Source organism: Lipotes vexillifer, unplaced genomic scaffold, assembly GCF_000442215.2.
Source record: "Lipotes vexillifer unplaced genomic scaffold, Lipotes_vexillifer_v1.1 scaffold1478, whole genome shotgun sequence".
NCBI classification, from domain to species: Eukaryota; Metazoa; Chordata; class Mammalia; order Artiodactyla; family Lipotidae; genus Lipotes; species Lipotes vexillifer.
The window spans coordinates 212008-239648 of record NW_006781074.1 but is presented as its reverse complement, the minus strand read 5'-3'; the positions used below and the strand labels follow the sequence as shown (position 1 = coordinate 239648).

Here is a 27641-nt window from a genome sequence, read left to right as displayed (position 1 = left end):
GAAAAATGACAGTCTACTAGAAAAAGGTACCACCTGGAAGAATCAGACAATGAAAATAGAAGAATTAACTCTCTAAGAACTATAGATAATAGGAGTGCTACAGATAATAGAACAAACTGTAAAGTTAAAAATGACCAAAGACATAGAAAGAGGAATGGAAACATGAGGGAAAAAGGCACTGGAATTTTCACAAAAAGCCAAGGAAGAATTTTTGTATAATCAGTGAACTTAAAATTCAAATGTAGCTGAAGTGAGAATTGATGAAAAGAAGATAAATACCCAAAATATAGTATAGAAAGATTCTTTTTTTTTTTAAATGAAAGAGGATACATTTGCATGGTCCAATGTAAGTGTAGTAGAATTTCCAGAGAGAGTAAAGATAAGGGAGAAGAAGTAATATATTACAAGGATAATGACAAGTTTCCAGAGTTGAAGAGACAAGTGTGTTCAGATTGAAAAGGTAGACTAATCCCAAACAAATCAAAAGCAAAAATAAAAAGAGAGATTACTTAGTAGACTTCTCATCAGCAATAAATGCACACCTGAAGATAGAGAAGCATATCTTCATAGTGCAAGGGATTATCAACCTAGATTTCTATACCCAGCTAAATTATCTGTTAAGAGGAAAAAAAAAAAAAAAGATAATTGACTAGTAAAATGATGAAAGATTACTGCTTATTCTCACTGAAAGAACTATGGATTAATACAGGCAATGTGTGAAGCAAGGGTAAGTAGAGTCGTTTATCAACATTGTTAGATTTAAATAAGCATTAATTTTTAAAACCTTTCATTAAAATATTGGCCAGTTTGGGGGTGGGCTGGTTAAGAATAAGTAAAATGTTCATTGATATGGAAAACAGAAGGGAGAGTTCAAATATCCTCCAGTTGTTCTGGAGGAAGATGGAGATTTTAATTTTAGATCTTAAGTCACATGTACATGTTAAAATTTTGAATATCACCACATAAAAATAGAGATTTAACTTCCAAATCAGTTCAGTGAGGGATTGACAGGGGCGTTGAGGGAGGATTAGAATCAAGAATACTTGATCAATCCAGTAGAAGAACAACAACAAAAAAAAGTGGATAAAAAGTAGGGTTGGGGGAGGTAGAAGAAAAAGCTTTTTAATCAGTAATCACAATAAGTATACATTGATGAAGCTTTTTCTTAAAGGACATTTTCTGTGCTTTTTTTCCCCCCATTTCAAAGAGGTACTCTCTAACACGTAATTACAAAGAACTGTTGAAAACAAAACAAAATATATATATATATATATATATATACACACACATATCTCTATATATATACATATGTATATACATATATATGTATATATATATCTGAAATGCCAGCTAAAAGAAAGTGAATGTGTTTGGGAATACAAATCAACATGTAACAGCTGGAACACACTCTGAGAAGTACTGCTTCTAGTGAAATCTTTTACAAATACTAGCTTAAGTGGCAAATGCATTATGAGTACTTTTTAGATTATCTTGGATCTGTTTACTTTAATCTTTCATCCTTTAGAGTGGGGGTCTGCAAACTTTTTCTTAACCAGATTGTAACTGTTAGGCTTGTGGATCTTAAGGCTCTGTCACAGCTGCTGAGCTCTGCCATTGCAGTATGAAAACAGCCATAAAGTGGCGTGACGGTGTTCAGTAAAATTTATCTACAAAAACAGGCAGCCTGCCTGCACTGTAGTTTGTAGACCTCTGCTTTAGCAAGAGCCTTCAAATTGAAACATTCAGGCTTTCTTTCCCAATCAGTTGAGATTGAGAATAAATATGTATAGAAAGAAGAGCTAACTCCTCTATGGCTAATCCATTACGTTTCTAAAATGTGATAGTGATGTTAAGCCTTTATTTTGTTATGAATAGTTAAAAAAAAGTTTTGAGTAGGAGATGCAGTTGGTTTCAGCTGTTTTGTTTGACATATTCATATGCTAAACATTATCATTAAATATAAGTATAAAAACAGTAGTATTGGTAACCAGTTTTGGAGTATTTGTATTCTTATAACTTTCACCAGCCAAAATAATTTAGACTAACTTGTGGGAGTTGTTTTAGTCATTCAGTGAAAAGCAAAGTAGATTTAAATTTATCTCTTATGTAATTTCAGCCATTTTTTTCCCTTGGTATTAGGTTACAGTAACAGATCCTGACTTGATAGAAAAATCCAACTTGAATAGACAGTTTCTATTTCGTCCTCATCACATACAGGTGTGTTGTTATACTGTTTCAAATTTGAATCATCTATTATGTTATACAAAAATGAAGAGAGTTTCCTTTTTATAAATAGAAAATGGTGCTTGAACAAGCATAGTATCTATTTTATTAGAGTCACTCAAACTATCAAATAATGGGAATGACAATAGAAAAAATATATAATTATTTTTTAATATAAAAATTAGTTTTTGCATTGATTTTGGGTGTTAAAATCTGAGTTGTGAATGATGGGCAGTATTTTTTTCATTTTATAATCATTTAATAAAATTATAATTTAATTTTAGAAACATCTTAGGATATAAAAACAGCTTCCCTAATTTGAAGTTTTTATAGATGACAAATTTGGCACTTTCTTTTTTATTAACCTTTATTACAAAACAGGTAAAGTTTGAGCATTTTTTGCTCTTTTGATCTTGTTTGATTATTTAACATACCTTTTTATTATAAAATGATGCTTATTTTCAGTCTTCTTTTTTATGGAGGTCAAAATATTTAAGTCAGTAAAAGAAACAATTTAGTCAGTCAAGCAAATTTGCTCTTTAGAAGTTTTTTTCACTTTGTTGTTCTACAACTCATTGAGAATCTTAGTAAACTAAGAAATGTCATGAACAGGAATTAAAGCATACTTTTATATAGTTATATAGTGGCATAGTTAACCAAATGACCTCACCTATCCAAATACAAAGAACTATGTAACAGGGTCTCTCATGAACTAAAATTTATGTGATAAGATTCATTCACTGACCTTTGTGCATTTTACTTATAAAAGAACTATTAAAGCCTGTTTGTTTTACACTTCTAACAAAGTTTACAGTTTGTATGTATGAATGCTAATAGCCCTGAGAAGTAAAAACATGTCTGTCTAACAATATGAGAAGAGACAGATACCATTAAAACTAGATGCATTCGTTCAAGCTGAATGATCTATAGATACTTAGTGTCAGAGCCAGTACTCCCAAATAAACTATGATAGCACCTGAAAGGACACCAGTGATTTAAAAATGATCACTAACTCTAAAAGAAAAGAAAGGGTACTCTTTTTATAAAACTGAAACATATATAATAATTTTTTATTTCCATCCAGAAATGGTAAAATTTTTTAAACATTTTAGTACCAAAATATGATTTTAAGTTACCATACCTCTGAGAGTTCATATTCTATAGAACTTGGATTTCTAATATTGTACTGAATGTGTTCTCATTTTTTTTCTAGGCACTTACTTGATTCAAACCTCATTACTAGGGAAAAATGTACTTTTAATTAGACTTTTAACTAATATTTTAAGAATTACAGAGCACTTAGCTATAAAATAGACGTTGTTTACATTTTTATTAATAATGTATGAATTATTCTAATGTGCATTACTAAATGCAGCATGACCACAATGAATGTAATATCCACAAATTAAAAATGAAAACTGGTCTCATTACATTATTCTTCATATAAAAAATGTTTTAAGTTCAGTCATGGTCTATTTTTCCTGTTTACCATTTATTTCTTCTGTTTTTATATGTTATTTGTTTAGAAACCTAAAAGCTATACTGCTGCTGATGCAACCCTGAAAATAAATCCTCAATTAAAGATAGATGCACACTTGAACAAAGTATGTCCAGCCACCGAGGTGATTTACAATGATGAGTTCTATACTAAGCAGGATATAATTATTACAGCATTAGATAATGTGGAAGCCAGGAGATATGTAGACAGGTATGTTCTTGAAATTCAGGTTCATAGAAATTGTCTTTCTTTTGTTTTTACTTCATTTCTCATACCTATTTATTGAAAAGTTACTGAAGTTTCTGATTATTCTTTATGTTCCTATTTTAGTTCTCCTTGAACCCAAGCCTTTTGATGATTTCCCATTAGAGACAGGATAAAATTAAAAATCTTTAAAATGGCCTAAATGTTTTTCATAGAGTATCTGCCACCTGTCCACCACTCCAGCTTAAAATTTACTATTTCTCCCTGACACCCCTTATTCTAGCCACACATTCTTTCTTTCAGTTCTTACAGTGGGGACATCTAACACTTTTCACCTCAGGGACTTGTACATGATCTCCTTCAACCTCAGGAAATTATGTTTATCTTGTTCTAAAGCTCCTGACCCCAAATCTGCCTACTTACTCTTCACTTCCTTTAATTTTTTCTCTCATCCTTTCAGTTTCAGCCTAAATGTCTTTATTCAAACAGACTTTCTTTAGCCCCTGAATTCTAAATTAGATCCTCCTAAGATAATCTTTCACAGCACTCATTTTTCCTTCATAGCACTTATTTTTTATTGACATGCAATTTTTTAATATTTGTTTCCTCACTAAATCATTTATTCAGTTATTATTTATTTTCCCATCACTCTGTCCTCAGTGCCCAATACATGGTGTCATTCAGTAAATATTTGTTAAATAAGTAGATGAATAAATGACTATGACATATACACCTTACATAATCTTTCTTATATCTTTGTATGACTCTCTAATGTTAGGGTGCTAGAGCAGATTTATTAGCAGGAAAACTTACCAGTTGAGAATACAGTGGAAAGTTTGTAAACTTGAGCAGAGAAAGGCAAAAAAGAAACTTTAAGAAATTAACGTGGGTTGAATATAGGTATCATAAGTATTGAGAAAGAAGGTTTGGGATGAAGAAAATGTTGAAAAGATATAGTGAGGTAGAACTTATAGTCGGAAAATAAACCAAAGAAGAAATAGAAAACAAGACAAGAAAGGGTAACACATTAATTAAGAGTTAACCCAGAGGAAGAAAAGTTGAAGCCCAAAATTTGATAGGAGTTTTTTTTGTTTTTTCTTTTTTCTTATTGAAGTATAGTTGATTTACAATGTTGTGGCAATCTCTGCTGTACAGCAGTGACTCAGTTATACACATAGAGACATTCTTTTTTTATATTCTTTTCCATTATGGTTATATCAGGATATTGAATATAGTTCCCTGTGCTACACATTAGGACCTTGTTGTTTATCCATTCTATGTAGGAGTTTTAGAACAAGATAAACGTAATGTGTCTTGTTCTAAAACTACCAAACTTTGGGAATGAAAGGTAGAGACAAAAATTGCTAGAGTGAGCAACAAAGTTTGTGGGAAGAAGGAGATGGTAATAATAAATGGGTTGTTTCGTGGTCATGTATCTGTTTCCTAAAGTGTTATATCCAAGAAGTGATCAACATGTGAAATGGTCAGTAGAAATTGGTAAGTTGTCCTCTGCTTACATTGTTACTGCTCACTTTTATGTTTGTTACCTATTTTCTTTTCACGTAGCCGTTGTTTAGCAAATCTGCGGCCCCTCTTAGATTCTGGAACAATGGGCACTAAGGGACACACTGAAGTTATTGTACCTCATTTAACTGAATCCTATAATAGTCATGTAAGTGAACCACTTTTTTAAAGTAAATATCTCTTCTTTATATCTCATCATTTTTATATCTCATGGTTTATTTCTCTTCATTAGTCAGCAAATTTGGTTTAGCATTCCTAATCTGTTTTTGATCTGCCAGTGATGTCTGTGCATATGTGTATAGACATTTTTTTAAATGTAGCTGAACTTATTTTTTTAATCATCAAAATTTTGTTTCCGGTCTTTCTGGAATATTATTCTTGTGTTTACTGTTTGTTTCTCAGAGCTGCTTGATTAGTTTTTAGCAACCTTTGAACTGGTGACCCACCCAAAATCTTACTGAAGACTCGGTTTCTCCATATGAGGGACCAAGCCATTTATAACCATATATTTTATACAAATAATATAGGTGTAACTTTTTTTTAACCTCCACAAGTGATTTTGCAATACTGCCAAATTTGAAAATCACTGGTCTAAGAAATGTAGGCTTGGGGATTTAAAAAAAAAAAAAAAAAAGGTCGGGCTTCCCTGGTGGTGCAGTGGTTGAGAGTCTGCCTGCCGATGCAGGGGACACGGGTTCGTGCCCTGGTCCGGGAAGATCCCACATGCCGTGGAGCGGCCGGGCCCGTGAACCATGGCCGCTCTGCCTGTGTATCTGGAGCCTGTGCTCTGCAATGGGAGAGACCACAACAGTGAGAGAGGCCCGCATACCACAAAAAATAAATTAATTAATTAATTTTTAAAAATTTTAAAAAAGGTCAATCCAAGTTGTAAAATTGAAAGAAGAATATTATTTTACAAGCATAAATATCCCTTTATTTAATGGATATGTTTGGTTTAGAAAATTTTTTAAATTTTAATAAAATTTGTTTTCCCCTTTACTCTCATACAATCAGAAGTTTATATAGTGAAAATACTATAATAGACAAAATTGATAAGTTTGATTTGAAGGAAATTAGGTGGAGAAAATCATGATATGCTGGGATAATACTAGAAGATATTCAAAGTAGGGGATGTTACAAAATTCCAAAAGTTCCCTTGATTCTCTCATTCTACCACATCTTCCCCTTCTCCTATACGTATATTCTCTAACTTCATACTCAGAAAAACTAGAATTGAATACTCCATCTGGCTTTCCTTTTTGGTTTATAAAATATTCCGTGGTATTTTATAGATCAACACACTAAAATAAAATCTCTAAGTAAAAAGAGACAAAGTGAGTTGTTTTAGATTGGGTAAGCCAATAAGACTAAATGTACCAAATGTACCTTTTAAGAGAATATGGATTTCTTCAGTGGTACTTTTTCATATGACACAACATAGACATTTGCCATTTACTTAATACACAATTTCTGCAAGAAAATATACCAAGCATCAAGAACATATGATTCCCACTTACAAATATTATTTCTCCCTGGAGAAAGAAACGGTATGTGGGCACTATATTGGGAATTCTTGAATTATTTTTCAAAATGTGGAATATTTAAAGTGTTAAATGTCACCTTGATACTTGGAGAAAAAAAAAAGGTAATTATATATGATAATCTGCTATATGAGTACTACATGGTACCAAAGGAGTGCACAGATAATAAGTGAGAATAGAATTCGTGTTTGTTGTTACATTGCTATAAACACGTGGGTTAAGTGTCAAAAGAATAAACTTTTCCTCTTAACGTGTAGGAGAAAGAAGATAAAAAATGTTGGATTTATTTTATTTTTGAATTTTGTTTTTTAATGGTCTTAAAGCACTCAAATAAATTCATTCCATAAAAAATTGTCATTGCTTCTCTTAACTGTTGTCATATTTTATAAAATAGCGTGATCCCCCAGAAGAGGAAATACCATTTTGTACCCTAAAGTCCTTTCCAGCTGCTATTGAACACACTATACAATGGGCAAGAGATAAGGTAATAAAGATATTTTTAAAGAAATTTTTCTTTGAAGTAGAAAAGATGATATTTCCAACTTTTTTTTTTAATTTTTGAATTTTATTTTATTTTTTTTATACAGCAGGTTCTTATTAGTCATCAATTTTATACACATCAGTGTATACATGTCAATCCCAATTGCCCAATTCATCAGATATTTCCAACTTTTAAACATACTTTTATTTGTAATGTGTTTTCCTCTTTTCCCTTATAGTTTGAAAGTTCCTTTTCCTACAAGCCTTCGTTGTTTAACAAATTTTGGCAAACCTATCCATCTGCAGAAGAAGTCTTAAAGGTAAAAATCAATAGACTTTTTTTTTAATTGAAGTATAGTTGATTTACAATGTTGTGGTAATTTCTGCTGTATAGCAAAATGATTCAGTTATATGTATATACATTCTTTTTCATATTCTTTTCCATTATGGTTTATCACAGGATTTTGAATTTAGTTCCTTGTCTTATACAGTAGAACCTTGTCGTTTATCCATTCTGTATATAGTAGTTTGCATTTGCTAACCCCAACACTTTATGTCAGCGTAATCTTATTTTCAAGTTGCCTATAAATAGTTTACCTCCTTAAACAGAGATTATACATTAATATTGTATATAGTAAGTATATGAGGAATCTCGAAGTTAGCAGGTCACAAATAACCCTTCATTTTTAATTTGGTCAAACTATATGGAGTTGCAAATATTTACCACGTTTGACTCACAGAACAGCAGTTCATATGGTTCAACCTGATAAGGATTTGATAAATGATAAGAGAGCTACAAATAATAAAACAGATTGTTAAGCTCTTTGGAAAAAACTGAAGTAAGTTTTAGTGAAAATTTCAGGAGTAGGAATGGTCTCAGATTTGTTAGTCTCATGGTGAGGGCAACTTCAAAGCTGTTTTTTCACTTTCCTTTAATCCTACACTAAAAAGGCCAGCTTTTTAGTGTAAAATATTATTCATAGCACTTCGTATAGTAAGTACATACATAGTACTAACTTACCACTAGCAAGACATGAGGATAACTTGGGAGATAAGAAACTTCAGAGTTAACATTTTATGTACTATCTTTTCCCATTTCCCCTCCAGAAAAGAAAAAGAGGGAAAGTAGAAAGACGGGTACAGGGAGCTTGAGGTGAAAATAATAAAATCATAAGACACATGAGCTGGCACTTCAAACTTTGGCTGACATTTCCTGGGAATATGTGCATGTGTGTTTGTGTGATTAATTGGACATGTATTTGCTTTGTTTTCTTTTTTCCTGTCATTCTAGAAGATACAAACTGGACACAGTTTAGAAGGCTGTTTTCAAGTTATTAAGTTACTTAGCAGAAGACCTAGAAATTGGTCCCACTGTGTAGAATTAGCAAGATTAAAGTTTGAAAAATATTTTAACCATAAGGTAAGTATACACTATAAAACATTAAGAAAAAGTCTAAACTTGGCTCATTTAATTACTATAAAATTAACTTCATTGACCTGAAAATGTGTACTCTTTCTTTCAGGAAGCTTTTCAGAAATTAGTAAGTTAGCTGAGAACAAGTGACGGGCACACAACTAATTTCTCCCTGAATGTTACTGATTAAAGAATGCATTTAAACTCCACCCATTGGCTTGTCAGTTATACATTTAACTAATCCTTGTCTTTCTGTGTACAAAATGGGTTTTAATAAAATAGGGGTTCCTTCTAGAGAAGAAAGAATACATTTAATCAGTAATCATAAAGAAGTTTGTTGTTCAGAGTAAAGCAAGAGACTGAGAGAATAGAGATTCCATCAGAAATTTTGTTGGAATTTTGCCTTCCCCATATATATCTAATAATCACATTTTGTCTGTTTCCTCACTGTAAAATGGGAGTAATAAATTGGTGCCTGACTCATAGCATAGTGGTGAGGATCAAATGAGTTAATACATGCAGTCTTTAGCATAGGACCTGGTCCATCCCATAAATATTTAGTGAAATATTAGCTGTTATTCTTACTCCAGTTACATACAGAAGCTTGAATGTGTTCTGCACTCTGTTTAGTCTCTCCCTCTCTTTAGGCTCTTACCTATTGGAATATAAAATAAGCTCATCTTTTTAAAGTCTTTAAATTATACTTATTCCTGTTTTTCACTTCCTTTTTTGCTCTGCTTCTTGGAAAAGTGGTCTACACTAACTGTTGCCATGTCTTCATCCAGTAAATGTGTCTTCTTTCCCCACAACTATTGAAATTATTCTTACCATGACTATCAATGACCTCATGTTTCAAAATCTACAGAACTCTTTTTTGTCCTTATCTTCTATGGGTTTTTTAACTTTTTTTTATTATGGAAAAATTCAACCACAGAAATAATAGAGGAAATAGCATATAATTAATCTCCATGTATTCCTCATATATTTGTCACCCAGGTTTAACAATTAACAGCTCATAGAAAATCTTATTTCATCTATAATCCCACCTAATATACCCTCCCCCTAGATGGTTTTGAAGCAAATCTCAAGCAGCATATCATTTCAAAATAGAAAATACTAGTGTTTTTACTGTTTTTTTTTTTGTTGCTTGTTTTAAGGATTAGCTCTTTGAAAGGAGCAGAATGATATGTAAAATATGCCACCATTCGTGAAAAGGGATAAAATAATCTATATTCATGTTTGCCATAGATGCAAAAAAAGAAAAAAGACTATATAAGTGTTGATAAAAATAGCAATAGAGGTTATTCCAAGTTGGGGTGGGGGCAGTGACAGGAGAATGGGCAGATTGAGTACACGGTGACTGGAAGACTTCACTCTATCTTTTTATATATGTTGTTTTTTGGGGTTTTTTTACTTCAGTTAATATTAAGTAGTGATTTTTTTTTAATTCAATTTTTTCTTTAGGCTCTTCAGCTTCTTCACTGTTTCCCTCTGGACACACGATTAAAAGATGGCAGTAAGTATATATCAGTGTTGAGAAGAAAGTTTAATGCAATTTATTACTGACTGCTGACACTGAAAATAATATTTTGTATTTTGTTAGGTTTGTTTTGGCAGTCACCGAAAAGGCCCCCCTCTCCATTAAAATTTGATCTAAATGAACCTTTGTAAGTATATATATCCAGTTTTATATACATCCTTCATTGTAAACTTCTTAACTGTATAGGTTTACATTGCAGGGTGAAAACTGCAGGCTCTTTAATGTTAAATTATTGCATCCCTGTTAATCTAAGAGTTAGCATAGCATTTTGGCCAACAAAGCCAGCCACAATACTTCTCCCCACACATAGGTGAATCTACTTATTTACATGGTAAATAATCTTATTATTTTTGTCTTCTCTAAAGTACAACCAAAGTGTCATCTCTTTGACATTATTCATAAAAAAAGTAAAATGAAGACAGATGTTTTCCTATTTAATGAAGTCAGTATATAAGAAACTTTAGTTACACGGGGGAAAATGATCACTACTAAATAACTCCCTAAATAATCTCAGGTTAATTTTCAAAGGAGTTGATCTTTGAGTAAATGCCTGTATATCCTATCTATATTAGATATGCATTTTATACACAAACACACTTATATGTATATATTTTAATTAAACACTTAGCTTGTTAACCTTCCTTTCAACAAGTAATTCTGTGCTTAGTTTTTTTCTCTAGTGCTTATTCTAGTCACCTTATCCCGATTGCTGCTTCTTTTTTTTTAATAAATTTATTTATTTATTTATCTTTGGCTGCGTTGGGGCTTCGTTGCTGCGCTCGGGCTTTCTCTAGTTGTGGCGAGCTGGGGGCTACTCTTCGTTGCGGTGCACGGGCTTCTCATTGCGGGGGCTTCTCTTGTTGCAGAGCATGGGCTCTAGGCGCACGGGCTTCAGTAGTTGTGGCTCTAGAGCGCAGGTTCAATAGTTGTGGTACCCGGGCTTAGTTACTCTGTGGCATGTGGGATCTTCCCGGACCAGGGCTTGAACCCATGTCCCCTGCACTGGCAGGTGGATTCTTAACCACTGCGCCACCAGGGAAGCCCTGATTGCTTCTTCTATAAAACTTACCTTTTTTGTTTTTAAACAAACTCATTTGCTTAGTTTGAACTTATTGTACACTCTTTAAAACCAAGTTTGTAATATTTTCTTATGAATTAAAATGAATTTTCTTTCAATAATTTTTCTATTTCTGGCCACTTCTCTCCCCAAAGTAGTCTTGATCACTACCTGAATATTAGTGCTTATGAGGATAAACATGTGATATTTTCTCTTTTATAACTTCTACAATGCCTTGGTCTAAACCAGAATTTCATTGCCTAACTTAAAAAAAACATCCTGTAACAAAAATTCTGTAATTACTTATCTTCAACAATTTAAAGGCTATAGTTTCTGGTAAACATCTTTGAAACTGTGCATTCACACTTTATTTTTTAATTTCAAAAGGCACTTCAGTTTCCTTCTGAATGCTGCAAAATTATATGCTACAGTCTATTGCATTCCATTTACAGAAGAGGTAAGATTTCTTCAAGCCCTAACAAATGATAGAAAAGGTTAGAATTAGATGACTTAGCTAATTGCATCATCAAAATGTGTTTTATGTTATAAGAATCATTCTTCGATATAAACTTTTTATTTTGTTCTAGTGCTGCCCATTCTAATAAAGCAGAAGTTAAAAATCTCATTGCAGCATCACTAAGTAGAAGAAAGTCACTTTTTTTTCTGAACTTAAGTAGCAAAACAAATATTTGTAAAAGCAGTCTTAACTTTATTTTTAAAACATTTATAACCTACTAACTTTAATTATTGTAATTACTCTGAAAACCCAAAGTGACCTATTTCATAACAATTTTTAAATATTTCTTAGTGATTCTGTTATCATTTGTTTGGCTTATTTTTGTGAAATTAACATATGCTTTTCAGGAGGTTTGAAAATGCTAGCCTACATTGACATTTCTTAACTTTTATCATTTATACCTTTTCTCTTAGACATCGTCTTCATTGACTCATATGTAAAAGGATCTAATACAGTTTTATTTGAAAGGCAGGTCTGCATTAGTGAATTTTCCTTCTCAAATGCATAATAGAGCTAAATAAATTAATACACTTTTAGGTACTAGGCTGAATGGGAAATATGAGCCAGATCCATAACTAGAATTGGCTATTTTGGATCTAGATAAAAATGCCTGTTGTACATTAATCCCTTTTGGAATTAATACGCAGTAAAATATACCATAAATGTCTGGTAAAAATAGTGGCATTCAGTTGGGTATTCTTTTTGTGAAAAGAGTGATAATTTTGTGATGAGTTGTAGGTGACCTCAAAAGCACTGTGTCTTAGTTTTTCCTAAGTAAATTCTTAATAATAAACATGTGTATAGCCTTAAATTCATCTAAGTTTATCCTGAACCATTTAAATATTTTCCTGCTTCCAAAGGTATGAATTCCATTTACTGTGAGTCAATGTATATTGAGTATAACTTTCCGCAGGGAACTTTGTAAAACAATGAAGAGATAGTTCCTGATCTCAAGGCACTCTGTCTGATAAAACCAGTCCTAAAACTACCTTTTTAAAAATTTGTGGATTGACTTCCCTGGCAGTCCAGTGGTTAAGACTCCGTGCTCTCAGTGCAGGGGGCACGGGTTTGATCCCTGGTCGGGGAAGACCGATCACCTGCTGCATGGCACAGCCAAAAAAAAAAAAAAATTTGTGGAAAGAACTAAGATTTCAGGTTTGTTGACTAACAAGTACTTTTTTACACACACCACCGCCACTTCCCAGCCTTTGTGGATGGTATTTCTATAGAAATAAAAGTAAATGTCACAAACAGATGTGGTCTAAACAGTTATATAAATTATTCAAATATTTAGTATGATAAAGGACCTTTTTTAGGTTGTTTTTTAGGTTTAGAATTCAGAATTTTAAGAATATGTTGATAAAATTACTGTTTTAAAAACCAGGACTTATCAGCAGATACCCTGTTGAATATTCTTTCCGAAGTAAAGATTCAGGAATTCAAACCTTCCAACAAGGTATGTGTACAAGTTCATTCATTTAGCAAATAGTTATTGAACTTCTAGTTGTGTCAAGTCTCTTTCTAAACCTGGAGAAGCCCATAGGAACAAAACAAAATTCTTATTCTTGTGTGAGTTGGGCCAGAAGCAGACTATTAAAAAAAAGTGCCAATAATTATGTAATATTGCATTATGGGCATAAGTGCTAATAAGAAAAAATAAAACAGGGAAAACAAAGGATGATGGAGCTGGTGTCATCTTATACCAGATAAAAGGGGAAAGCTTCTCTGATATGGTAACATTTGAGCAGAAGCCTGAAGGAAGTGAGGGAGTGAGCCATACTGTTATCTGGTGAAAGAGCAGTACAGACGTCAGGAACAAGTTCAGAGAAAGGCCTTGAAAGACTTGGAAGGCTAGAATTTTTCTGGAGGAGAATATGCAAGAGAAGAGTGGTAGATAGTGAGATTGGAGAGGTAGTGAGGGTTATAAGTACTTCATGTTTTATTATGGGATAAGAAGCCAGTGGAGGATTTTACGCAGAGGACACAACCTGACATATTTAAAAGGATGACCCTGGCGATTGTGTTAAGAATGATTAGGACATGAGAGAGGAAGCAGAAATAGCTATTAGGAGATTATAGTCAAGATATGATGGTGGTTTGAATGAACCATCAAACGGGTAGTGGGTAACAGGGAAGTTGTGGTAAGAGGTTGGATTCTATGCACATTTTGCAGTAGCCCTGACAGGATTTGTAAGGAATTGGTTTGAGTGTGCAAGAAAAAAAGATTTTTTTCTTAGTTGAAAAAAAGAAGCAAGCTTAATCGCTCCGAGTGACAGGGAGAAGATAGAGGAAGTTTGAGCAGAGAAAAAAAAGATGTGAAATAATTGCCAAGGGGAGTGGGAAAAGTGGGGAATTAGAAGATGTTTAGAATTTTGAGACAATATTTAAGATCCACTTAATGTTAATTCCACTTAATGTATTCCACTACATGTGGCTGGAGAAGAGGCATTTAGCAGCTTGGGTGCTACTGTAGAATAGCTGGTAAATTGGATTGTAATAAGGGTTGGGATTTTGTCAGACAAATATGTTGGAAGGAGAAAGACAGGGAGTATTAATAAAGATGGAAGATGAAATTTAGGCAGGGTAAATAAAAAAGTTTGAAAATACTAAATATTTTTCTTTTTCATATGTTCATTATGTGCCTTTTCGTATGCACTCTAAAAAGAAATAAACCACAGAACAACCTTCTGTTCTGTTTACCTTTAGCTATACTGGAAAATGTGGAGTAATGAGTGCCTCCCTGCAAAATTCAAGTAGGAAGTGGTGTGTGCAGTCTTCCACTCTGTATTTTTATTTTAGGGACAAGGAAAACTTGTAGGCAGTTCATTTTGTGCAAGTGAATAGGTTTTCTGAATGAAATGTTCATGAATTGTAGTTTATCAAGAACAAAAGTACAGAAAGGAAAAACAAAATTCCTATATAAAGAAGATTCCTAGCCCATGTTTCTAATGGGCAAAGCTGCTAGACAGAAGCCAAGGAAATATGCATCAATAACTTTACAGGTCTCTACTGCTCTTCAATATGTTTTCTAGCTTGAATTGCTTCTTTCTGTGTCGAAGTTTTGGCGGCATAAATTACCCTGAGCAATTTTAACATGACTTATGAGCTTTTTCACCACTCCTTGAAGCAGCTCCCACTGAAGCTTCAGTGTCTGGCACTCCTAGTTAAAAGATGCCATAGCCAAAAAATATCAACTACACATTCTGGCAAATAAAAATTACTGCTTCCCTGACTCCTTAATATTTCTCAAATATTTATAATCATATTTAATATGTAAAAATGTGAATTGGATGTGTTTTTTTAATAAGAAATAGTATTTTAATGATGATGTGTAGCTAGTTCCTTGGTTTGAGAATATTAACTTCACTGCCCTTGTGTTTAATAAGTAATTTCTTAAAGATAAATTACTTATATGTGCTGTCCTAAGCATGCAACTATATGAAGGAAGACATATTCTTAGGGATAGAACTTCTTTTCAGTAGTCAATAAATATTTAAAAGATACCCATATTATATATTTTGTGGATTTTGTCAGTTTCTTTGGAGACAGAAAACAGCTCTGCACTAGTTAGAGGTATGTAGTTTGGTTTGAAGTTGATTTGTCAGAATCACAAACTGTTGATTAACATTAACTTTATTTTAGTGTGGAATTTTAAGAGAGAGTTGTATGAACTTAGATCTTATAAACGATTCAGTAAGTATTTTTAACACCCACTATGAGCAAGTTTATTTTAGATATATTGAAGTTATCTCAGTGAACAAGATAAAGATCCCTGTTCTCATAGAGTTTACATGTCAGTGTGAGGCGGTAGATAATAAATATGTAAATAACATAATATTACTTAACAATAGAAGATGTAAAATATATTGGACCATAATGATTAATAATCTAATTAAACCAATAGAATGTTTTCTTTTTGTGACTTATTTGATAAAAACAGATTTGTTAGTCAAACTTAGGTGTAGGATGTGATATCATTAATGAATATACATACATATATTTAAAGGTTGTTCAAACAGATGAAACTGCAAGGAAACCAGACCATGTTCCTGTTAGCAGTGAAGATGAGAGGAATGCTGTTTTCCAACTGGAAAAGGCTATTTCATCTAGTGAAGCTACCACAAGTAAGGGGAAATCTTTATAAAAATGTTTTGAACTAAAGGGATTTTTATTTTCACTAAGCTGTACACTCAGAAGGTTGTGGGATTAAATCATAACAACAACAGTAATGATATTACTTGATTCCATGATCATATGAAAGTCACTGTTCATCTTTAACTGTAACTAAATTCATAACTTTCTCCACCATTTCCCTACCGTAGAAGGCTGAAATGTAAGTCTGCTTTGTTTTTGCTGTTCTGATTGTTTTAGTTCTTGAGATTCTATTGTGTGATTCCTTTTTAACTTATGGCTAGCATGATGAAGAAAACATGGAGTCCTTTAGAGACTAACCCTGAGATCCAGTGAAATCACTTTAGGAAAAAAAATCATAGACAGATTTCTTCTTGGCTTCTTAGTTTCCATAATTACACACAGGGAATACAAACCTGACCTATGTACACCTTTGCTAAATGGTCTTAAATATAGGGAAACTGAACTTTTAATTCCTTAAAAACAGATCTATATTAGCTCATGTTTTTAGACCTGCTCAGCACCTTTCTACTACATAAATTAGCAGTTTCCAAACTTGTGGGATTTTACACAAAGACCAGTAAAATTCAGGAGAAAAGCCTAGATTGGCCAACTATTTATTTTGCAAGTAAAAGGTTTATATCCTAAGTTAATAATTATAATTCTAGAAAAAACATATTACCATTTCTTACTTTCTCATTTCATCACAGATTAAACTACACCTGTCTACAGAATGATTTGAGGAACCACTAATCTAGAAATCTTTCATAAAGACACTTATTTTTATTTGACCCATATATACCCTATTCTTAGTTATCAGAGGTAAAATGTTTCAGAGTAGTATTTATGAAATCAATTTTTGAACAGTACCCAGTGTTGACTTTTTTATTGTAAGCCACTTAATAGCAGATGTACATGGCTTTCTTATTTTTATGTTTTTTTAGAAAGGTTTTTTTTAAAATATTAAAACTTCTAATTTAGTGGTTTTAAAGCCATCATTTTCATATCCTTCAGTAACTTCAGTTCCCTGGATGTTGTTGTTGTCGTTGTATTTTTCAGTCATTTGCAAACCTAAAGAAGAAGGAATCTTTAACAGTAGTGAACCCACACTGCCTTGCTTTTTACCTAGTAAAGACTTTATCACTTACTAAGAAACTTTGTTTTTCTGGTTGTTGTCATCAGGTGACCTTCAGATGGCAGTGCTTTCATTTGAAAAAGATGATGATCGTAATGGACACATAGATTTCATCACAGCTGCATCAAATCTTCGTGCCAAAATGTATAGCATTGAACCAGCTGACCGTTTGAAAACAAAACGCATAGCAGGTAGAATTATACCTGCTATAGCAACATCCACTGCTGCAGTTTCTGGCTTGGTGAGATTATGATTCTTTGAAAATGCTTGTTATTCATTGCTTCTTTTCTGTCTTCCCTATTATACCACCCCAAACCATTCACTCAGAGATCTTAGAGAAGGAGGGATACATATTGTTCTTATAATTTAAAATTGTAAGATATTTCTGAAAATACAGTAATCTGTATTTTGAACTTTTACAGATAATACAGACATTTTAATGTAAAAAAATAAGCTCTGTCAAGGCAATAATCCTCTTCATCATCTTTGTATCCTCTATACAATCCAAGTGCTCTATTTTTCTTGAATAAAATGAACTACCCTAATCTTTGCTCTTTGATTATATTGGATTTTAGTTCTTTGTCTTAAAATAAATGTAATTTCTGTTAGTGATTTGGATTTCTTTAAATTTAGTCTTTCCTTAATGATTTAGAATCCTTAGGATGGCCCTAGTTATTATACCATACTGTAGTGTTATTCTTTAATTATTGTTCCTATTATTAAATGATTTTAGACTGCTGTATTGCTTGACTTCTGATATCTGCTTTCAAAGTAGGAAGATTGCATGGTCAAATTAGTTAGAGGCTTATAAGAAATTTATATTACTCCAGTCCAATAGCTGCTTTTATTCTCTACACAGAAATGCTTGAGAAGAATTCAGGAAAATTATATACATGCAATTAAAGTCATGAATAGTTTTAGGCTATTTATATAATCAGATCACCTTCTTTTATCTAGGTTGCACTGGAGATGATCAAAGTAGCTGGTGACTATCCATTTGAAGCTTACAAAAATTGTTTCTTTAACTTAGCCATTCCAATTATAGTGTTTACAGAGACATCTGAAGTAAGAAAAACTGAAATCAGGTATGCATGAAGGTGTGTTTCTCTTGCATAATGAGAATGAAATAATTTTTTTACCTTTTAAAAGGGATAAATAATAGCTTTATGTCTCCTTTTCTCCTATATATATAACCTCTTCCATCTCTTCATGATGAGGTTAAAACTCCATCTTCATGGGCTTCCCTGGTGGCGCAGTGCTTGAGAGTCCGCCTGCCGATGCAGGGGACGCGGGTTCGTGCCCCGTTTCGGGAAGATCCCACATGCCGCGGAGCGGCTGGGCCCGTGAGCCGTGGCCGCTGAGCCTGCGCGTCCGGAGCCTGTGCTCCGCAAATGGGAGATGCCCCAACAGTGAGAGGCCCGCATAACGCAAGGAAAAAAAAAAAAAAAAAAAAAAAAACTCCATCTTCATGTAGCATTTCTTTTTTTTCTTTTTTTATTGTATAATTGACATACAGCATTAAATTAGTTTCAAGTGTACAACACAATGATTCAACACTGGTATATGCTGTGAAATGATTACCACAATAAACCCAGTCACCATCCCTTATCATACATAGTTATAGAATTTTTTTTTCTGATGATGAGAACATTTAAGATTTACTCACTCAGCAACTTTAAAATATGCAATAGAGTATTATTAACTATAGTCACCATGCTTCACATTATATATCCATGATTTACTCATCTTACAACCAGAAGTTTGTACCTTTTGACTCCCTTTATCCATTTGCCCACCCTCACCACCTGTTTCTGGCACTATCAGTGTTCTCTATATCTATGAGCTTGGGATTTTTTTGGGTTTTGTCTGGTTGGTTGGTTGAGTTTTTTGTGAGATTTGTTTGTTTTAGATTCCACATATACATGAGATGATAAGATATCTGTCTTTCTCTGTCTGACTTATTTCACTTAGCATAACGTCTTTAAGGTCCATCCATGTTGTCACAAATGGCAGAATTTCATTCCTTTTATGGCTGAATAATACTTCATTATATATAGTACCACACTTTCTTTATCCATTCATCAATGGACACTTAGATTGATTCCATGTCTTAGGTATTACAGGTAATGCTGCAGTGAACGTGGGAGTACAGATATCTTTTCAAGTTAGTGTTTGCATTTTCTTTGGATAAATACCCAGGAGTAGAATTGCTAGATCATATGGTAGTTCTGTTTTTAATTTTTTAAAGAACCTACATACTGCTTTCCATAGTGGCTGTATCATTTTTACATTCCCACCAAGAATGTACAAGAGTTCCAATTCCTTCACATCCTTGCCAACACTTGTTATCTTCTTTTTTCTGATGATAGCCATCCTAACAAGTGTACGGTGATATCTCATTGTGGTTTCGATTTGTATTTCCCTGATAATTAGTGATAATTAAGCATCTTTTCATGTACCTGTTGGCCATCTGTATGTCTGCTTTGGAAAAATGTCTTTTCAGGTCCTCTGCCTATTTTATTATTGGATTGTTTGGGCTTTTTGCTGTAGACTTGTATGTGTTAGTTATATATTTTGGATATTAACCCCTTACCAGATATATGATTTGCAAATATTTTCTCCCAGTCGGTAGGTTGCCTTTTCAGTTTGTTAGTGGTTTTCTTTGCTGTGCAGAAGATTTTTAGTTTGATGTAGTCCCACTTGTTTATTTTTGCTTTTGTTGCCTTTGCTTTTGGTGTCAAATCTAAAAACTCATCACCAAAACCAGTATCAAGGAGCTTACCACCTAAGTTTTCTTCTAGGAGTTTTATGGTTTCAGGTCTTACAGTCAAGTCTTCAGTCTATTCTGAGGTAATTTTTGTGTGTGGTGTAAGATAGGAGTCCAATTTCATTCTTTTGCATGTAGCATGAAGCATTGCTGACTAAAATAGCCATAGAACTCTCACAATACATAATGTGCCACACTGTTTAGCATTGTACTTTCTATGGTTTCATCTGTCTGCCTAATTCAGATGAATTAGAAGCCATTCTAGTGTCTGACTAATGGATAATGAGATTAAGAATCTAGTTCCAAAAGTTGTATGACAAAGCAAATCAATTCTCCTGGACTTCCATTTTACAATTTTTAAATTGGTAACAACCAAAAATTTGAAAACTATTATCTCGGCAAGAGTATGAGAAAGCACTCTCATACATTACTGATGAAAGTATAAAATAATATAACCCATATTAAGGCAAATATAGCACTATATTTCAAACTTGCTGATACATTCGCACTCATCTCAAATGATATATGTACAGGATATTCATCTTGGCATTGTTTATCATAGCCAAATATTGGAACAACCTAAATGTCTAGTAATAGGAGACTGGAACATCCACACAGTGAAACTCATGCAACTGTTTAAAGAGAGAAATGGAACTGTCTTGCTAAGACATACTGATTTATAATAAGACACTGGAAAGATAAACAAGGTACTGATAAAAGTGGTTACCTGTGTGATGTGATGGGGAAAATGGAATTATGGAATATTTTGTTATATTTTCCTTTTTTATTCCCACATTAATATCTAGCTAAATCACAAATAGTGGACTTCTGGGATTTTTTATTATTACTAAAGGGAAGAAAATTTAAATGTTTTTGTTCTGAATATTTTTCTACAACAGAAATGGAATATCATTTACAATTTGGGACAGATGGATTATACATGGAAAAGAAGAGTTCACCCTCTTGGATTTCATAAATGCAGTCAAAGTGAGACAATTATTCCTTAGTTGCTTCGAGTCTGTTAGTTTTATACATAATTTCATTAGAGGTTTTTATAAATATTATTTAGCAGGAGTTTTCTCTCTTTTTACTGGTTGTAAAACATTGTCATCCAGCATTTTATATTTGGGTGGAGCTTTGATTGTTTCTTTTGGGTATTCACTTTCAGGAGAAGTACGGAATTGAGCCAACAATGGTGGTACAGGGAGTCAAAATGCTTTATGTTCCTGTAATGCCTGGTCATGCAAAAAGATTGAAGCTAACGTAAGTATTGAACATTATATGCAAGATATTCTCAAAAGTTGAAATATAAGTTGGATGCACACTAGAAAATTAAATATAGAGGTTATTGAAGTTCAGATAAAAATATGTGATTTACTCCTATCTAATGGCAGTAATAAAGACAGTGACTCTGCCAAGCTCCACAGGCTACCTATCAAGTGAGATTTATAGGATTATAATACCCTTGTGAGTTTATTATCGTTCAGGGTCAGCTTATAAGCTAATAGGCTTAGAAACCTGATTTGGTCAATATACCAAGTAAAAGTAGATCCACCTCTTATATGCAAACACATAAGGACTAGGCTTGTGAGACTGAAGTATTTTTTTTAAATGCCGAATTGTTATTTTCATTTATTCAACAGATTTTTTTAAAGAATGCCTGCTATGTACCAGGTACTTTTGTAAACATTAGGGATACAGCAGTGAGCAAAGCAGAGTCCCTGCCCTGCTTGGGGAGTTTACATAACAATTAAATATGTATGTCAGATGGTGATAAGTGCTGTGGAAAAATAAAGCAGAATAAGGGGGTATTAAGTTGCTACAGTATATTGGGCAATCTAGGTATTCCCTCTGCCTGTCATATTCTTTTTGTTGTTGTTGTTGTTGTTAAAGATTTATTTATTTATTTTATACTTATTTTTGGCTGCATTGGGTCTTTGTTGCTGCGTGCAGGCTTTCTTTAGTTGTGGCAAGAAGAAGCTACTCTTCATTGCGCTGCATGTGCTTCTCATTACAGTGGCTTATCTTGTGGAGCATGGGCTCTAGGCATGCGGGCTTCAGTAGTTATGGCTCGTGGGCTCAGTAGTTGTGGCTCGCGGGCTCTAGAGCACAGGCTCAATAGTTGTGGCGCACGGGCTTAGTTGCTCCAAGGCATGTGGGATCTTCCCGGACCAGGGCTCGAACCCATGTCCCCTGCATTGGCAGTCATATTCTTAACCACTGCGCCACTAGGGAAGTCCCTGCCTGTCATATTCTGATGTGAAAGGCTGACATTTGAGCAGAGACCTAAAGGAAGAGAGGGAGGAAAACAGCCAGTCTTTACAGTGGTCTGCAAGGCCCTAAATTATCTAGTTCCCACTTACCCTTCTAAGTTCCTTTCATACTTCTCTCTCCTTGCTCACAATATTCCAGTTATACTGGCCTCCTTACTTTTCCTTGAACATTCCAGTCTCTAACATGTGACCTTTGCTGTAGTTTTTCCCTCTGCTTGCAACTCTTTCAGAGATGGCCATCTGACTAACTCTCACCTCTGGTCTTTGCACTTCCTGAAGAGGCCTCTCTGAACCCTTTTTAATACTGCATCCTGTCTGGTACCCCAGCCTAGCATGCCTAATCCCTTTTATGCTGCTCTACTTTTCCTCTTTCTCATAGCATTTATCACTGTCTAACAGTTACTGTATTATTTATTGTCTCTCCCCTCCCACCAATATAAGCTTCATTCACAAGGGCAGGGATCTATATATTCATTTTTTAAAAGCATATCTCACATTTTAGGGTTTTTTTCTGTGGAGTTTTTTTTGTTTTTGTTTTTGTTTTTAAATAAGTGATCTGTATTCCTTATCATTACCAGCAAAGGTAAAAATTGATTAACTGTTAGGTAAAAGAATGTCTTGATTTTAGAGCTTTTAGTAAAGAAAATAATTATATGAAAGCAGGGGAATTATTAGATTTAAAAATAAATTTAAACAAGCCCAGATTCTTTGGACAACATTATCACCAAATCACTCTTTCAGTTTACAGAATTTACCAAATTATTTTTCCTTGCTTATTTTTCCTTAGAATGCATAAACTTGTGAAACCTTCTACTGAAAAGAAATATGTGGATCTTACTGTGTCATTTGCTCCAGATACTGATGGAGATGAAGATTTACCTGGACCTCCAGTAAGATACTACTTTAGTCATGACACTGATTAACAGAAGTTGTCTTAAATTTAGGACAACTTGATTTTGGAAAGAATGCACTTATTCAGGAGCTGAAAAAGTCAGCTCATAATGCTATGGATTTCTCTTTGATGAAGCCTTGATTTAAGGAAAACATCAGTAAAAAACTACAGTGAAGAATTGTAAAGCATTTTGAAGCATAGTATACACATGTGTAATGCTTCATATGTGGATGTGCTCACAAGCAACTTTGAACTGGAATGCTGTTTTATAATGCTTACCAAAAAATTGTGTATTAACCTCTTTGGATGAAAAGAAGGAAAAAAATATGTATCTAAGACCAGAAGAAATAAAAGATCAAGAAATTGAAAATAACAAATGCAACTATCCAAAAAGTTTAATCCCATTTTATGAATTTCTTTTTGTTTAGTATTTGAGGCCCATTTTTCTATACACAGTGTTTGGCTCCCTGCACCTCTCATGATGAGGCTTTGAATTTAACACCAATGGAACAGGGATGGTAGCAGTGGATGAAGAGTAGTTACTCTTAAAACTTTAAAAGTTACAGTTTACTGACATGTTACCTCTGCTGATTTAACCAGAGTTTGTTATATCACTGTCTCCCCAAAATCAGGATCTTTTGCTGATAGCATCAGTGTTGTAAGTCATGAGCAAGCACATCAGATGAAGGTGTTAACTGGGACTAAATGTTAACAATAGCATATGGACTCTGACAACCCGCTTAGAGAATCCATGAATGTGAACAGATAAATATGGCTAGTCATTTGATTCTTTAGTATGCCTTCTAGTGTGGCAATTTTATTTATTTGGGACTCTTAACCTGATTGTCATAGTATATAAGACTAAAAGGTTTTGTAAAGAGAGTGTCCTTAGAAGTAGATGAAAAGTAGAAATTAAAAAATTATCACTAGTTGAGTCTTGATTTTTTTTTTCTTCCAGCAGCCTAATGGACAGAAAAAATAATCATAAATTAATATTTTATTTTAAAGGGAAATGTATTATTTAATTCTACATTCCCAGAAAGGGAGTTGACAAAGATAAAAATTTATTTTTTTAGGTCTTTATTGATAGAAACTTTCTGTTTTCTGATATGAGCTATTGCATATGTTCATAGAAATGCTTTCATTAAAATAACATAAAGTGTATTCAACACTGTAAACTCAGTGAAAACAGCAAGTGTTTCTTTTATTTCCAGGGCTGTCATGCATTCTAAAGCAATTGGCATTTTGTAACCACAGAAAGTCATTTCCCTCTAACTGCTTTTCTTCTGCTCTTCTGTTCAAACCATTAATAGGTACTTTGATAAATTAAAAACTAGATTCACATCAGTATTACTCCAATTTGGTATCTTTTTATATTCTGTACTTAACTTTCCTTTTATTCCACTTACAAATAGTTTAAGTTACTTGGTCAACCAGCTGTATTGTTTCATTCTTTTGTAAAAGTATCATCCAATTGGGAAAATATATTTAGGAGTGGAGGGTGAATTTGTATGATTAAAGGGTAGTCTGCGTTGGAGATGAGGATAAGTGGACAGGATGAGTTTAAAGGAAATGGCTACCTTTGAAATAAGCAATTAAGTTTGGTTCGTCATATCCTACCCTCTCCCATTGTGTATATTGCAAATATAATGCTTAAAATTAATATTACTTAAAATTGAATCCAGGAATATCAAAGCTCTATGGCTTAGAACTTTAGAGGCTAGCAGCAGTAAAAGCACTTTCCTATAAGAAGTCTGTTCCCACTTTTTTGTTTTGTTCTCTATGACAATAACTGGTATTTTCCAGGTAGCCATTCAGTAATTCTCAACTGTGATCTAGTAGCTTGCTTATATTTGATCTAAATCTCCACATCTCTTCAGAAGTAAATTTAGAACAGAACCATGCCATCAGTTCTTATTTATAGAGATCAGTGCTTTAGCAGATATAAATAAAATCAGTAAGGATTAAGTTCATTTTGTGATTAAATCTGAAACCATATTGTCATTGCTTTTTTCTTCTGTAACAGTTATTGCCATTAGTTTCTTCTGTATAGTTCTACTAGGCTGGAAAACCAGCGTGAATTTAATGACGGTTTTTTTCATTATCTGTTTTATTTCTGTACCATGAGATCAGTGCTGGTGATTGAAATACCAGGTGCAAAAATTAATGATTTGATTTTGTATGGTACCACTGAGTGATTTTTTACTTATTAAAAATAAATTAAGAAATTTGACAGTATCTTTGTAAATCCTGTTCCATAGCTGACTCCAGAGATTCCAATTTCATTATTCATTTTGTGAGTAGTGTTGCTTTGGTGTTTCCTAGTTTTCAAGTTTTGCAATCATGGAGATAGAACACTCACTGGATGTGGAGAGACATTACTTCAAAGTGCTTTTAGCTCCTGGAAATTCTTTTAAAACAACTGAGAAATTGTAAAGCCTAGAAGATCTGGTAAATCCCAGACTGCTGGTTGGGAATTTCCAAAGTCCATTCCTTTTTAGAGTTCAGAGCAGTATGTTACACATCTATAATTTCCTCTAAATTGTCCCAAAGAACTTGGATGTAGATGTGTATCTTTATTTTTATTTTTTATGTATCATGGCACTCCCTGGTGGTGCCAGTGACAAGACATAAAAACGTCAGCAGTGTTTAGAGTCCACTGTTTTATAATTAGTAAAATGAAGACAAAGAAAATTATTCTCTTGAGATCTTGAGGGAAAATATTCTCTTGACCTAATAATCCTTTCAACTGCAATGAATATTATCAGAAATTCATTGTGATTGTAAATATATAACCATTTAGTATACAAGCATTAGGTATGGGCTTAACTATTTTACTTTTAACAAATTCAAAACATAAATCAGGAAGTTGCAATCTTGGGGGTCACAGGAAGTAATCAGTAGGTAATTTGTTCATTTTTGTCTTGCCTTGTCTTAGCTTTGTTTATTTAAGAAATATATATTCATATATATATACATATATATGTGTGTGTGTGTATATATATATATATTCAAGAGTATATAAAATACAAATACACAGTTTAAGGAATAATTTTAAAGTAACTACTTGTATAACCAGCTCTCAAATCAATAGAACATTGACAGCAGCCCAGAAACTTCCCTTGCGGTCCCTTCCCAATCACAACCAGCTTCCCCACATATACCCTCTAGCAGTTAGCACTTTTCTACCTTTTGTGATAACTGTGTCTTTGTTTTTATTTATAGTGTTACCACCTATGTATGTACCTAAACAATACATAGTTTACTTTTGTTGTTTTTGAACTTTATGTAAATAGAATCAATACGTTCATTTGTGGTTGCTTCTTTCATTCAACATGGGATTCATCCATGTGGTTGCTTGTAACAATACTTCATTCATAGTCATTGATGTATAATTTTACCTTTGCGTTAATATACAACTATTTATTTATTCATTCTATTGACTGTGGACAATTGGGATGTTTGGGGGGTGGGTAATCACAGTTCCACAATGAACATTATTTTATGTATTGCCTAGTGTAACTAAGGTATATGTGCCTAGGAATGGAATTCCTTGGTCATAGGATATTCATGTCTTAAATTTTATTAGGTAATAACAGAGTTTTTCCTGAGCAATAGACATGTCGTGTTTTCCCACTTTGATCATCTCTGGTGTTAACAGATTTTTTTTTTTTTTTTAATTTTGCCAATCTGTTGGATGTGCAGTTATATCTCGTTAAAGTTTTACTCTGCATTTCCCTAATTACTCTTGAAATTAAGCACCTTTTTATATGTTTGTTGGCCAGTCTTTCTTTTTTGTGAAGTGACTTTTCAATTCTTTTGTCCATTTTTTGGTTGTGTTGGCAGATTTTTTTTCCTCCTTGATTCATAAAAGATCTTTATAAATCCTGTTCTTAGTTGGCTATATAATTACAAATATTTTTTTCCACTCTGGCTTGCCTTTCCCTCTCTTTATGATGCTCTTTGATAAAAAGGATTTGTTAATGGTCAGGTACTGAGAAGTGTCAATTTTTTGTTTTAAGGCTAGATTTTTTGGTGAGTTTTAAAAAAATTGTTCTTTAGAGCCACAAAGTCATGAAGATACTCCTCTATATTGTCTTCTAAAGCTTTAATTTTAACTTCCCCATTTTAAGTTTTTAATTCAAGAGGAATTAATTTTGTGTATGCTAGGAAGTGTCTCACCACCATTTACTGAAGTCCGTTCTTTTCTGCAGTGCCACCAGTCATATGTCATATCCATATATGTATACGTCTCTTGCTGGATTTCTTGTTCCTTCTTTTCTATCCATGTGATGGTATACTTCTTCATCACGATAGCTGATACATTGTTTTTGATATCTGGCAGAACAAGTCCTCCCAACTTATTGTTCTGTAAAAGTGTCTTGGTTATTTTTAACCCTTTGTATTTTCAGTTCTCAAGTTTCTAATTTCAAACATGCAAATCT

At 33.2% G+C, this 27641-nt stretch overlaps 1 protein-coding gene across 1 annotated transcript in view; it reads left to right on the top strand.

Moving 5' to 3' along the window:
* LOC103068893 (ubiquitin-like modifier-activating enzyme 6) overlaps positions 1-24405 on the top strand; it is a 43806-nt gene extending 19401 nt beyond the window's left edge. Inside the window, exons 12-27 of the mRNA XM_007454457.1 lie at positions 2140-2217; positions 3750-3931; positions 5492-5597; positions 7385-7474; positions 7710-7790; positions 8762-8890; positions 10349-10400; positions 10488-10551; positions 11869-11938; positions 13383-13454; positions 16005-16122; positions 17312-17505; positions 18222-18349; positions 20931-21018; positions 21200-21294; positions 23092-24405. Of these exons, the coding sequence (XP_007454519.1) occupies positions 2140-2217; positions 3750-3931; positions 5492-5597; positions 7385-7474; positions 7710-7790; positions 8762-8890; positions 10349-10400; positions 10488-10551; positions 11869-11938; positions 13383-13454; positions 16005-16122; positions 17312-17505; positions 18222-18349; positions 20931-21018; positions 21200-21294; positions 23092-23227 (1683 nt within the window). The 3' untranslated portion in view covers positions 23228-24405. The remainder of the gene's footprint in view (positions 1-2139; positions 2218-3749; positions 3932-5491; positions 5598-7384; positions 7475-7709; positions 7791-8761; positions 8891-10348; positions 10401-10487; positions 10552-11868; positions 11939-13382; positions 13455-16004; positions 16123-17311; positions 17506-18221; positions 18350-20930; positions 21019-21199; positions 21295-23091) is intronic.
* Positions 24406-27641: the final 3236 nt, after the last annotated feature.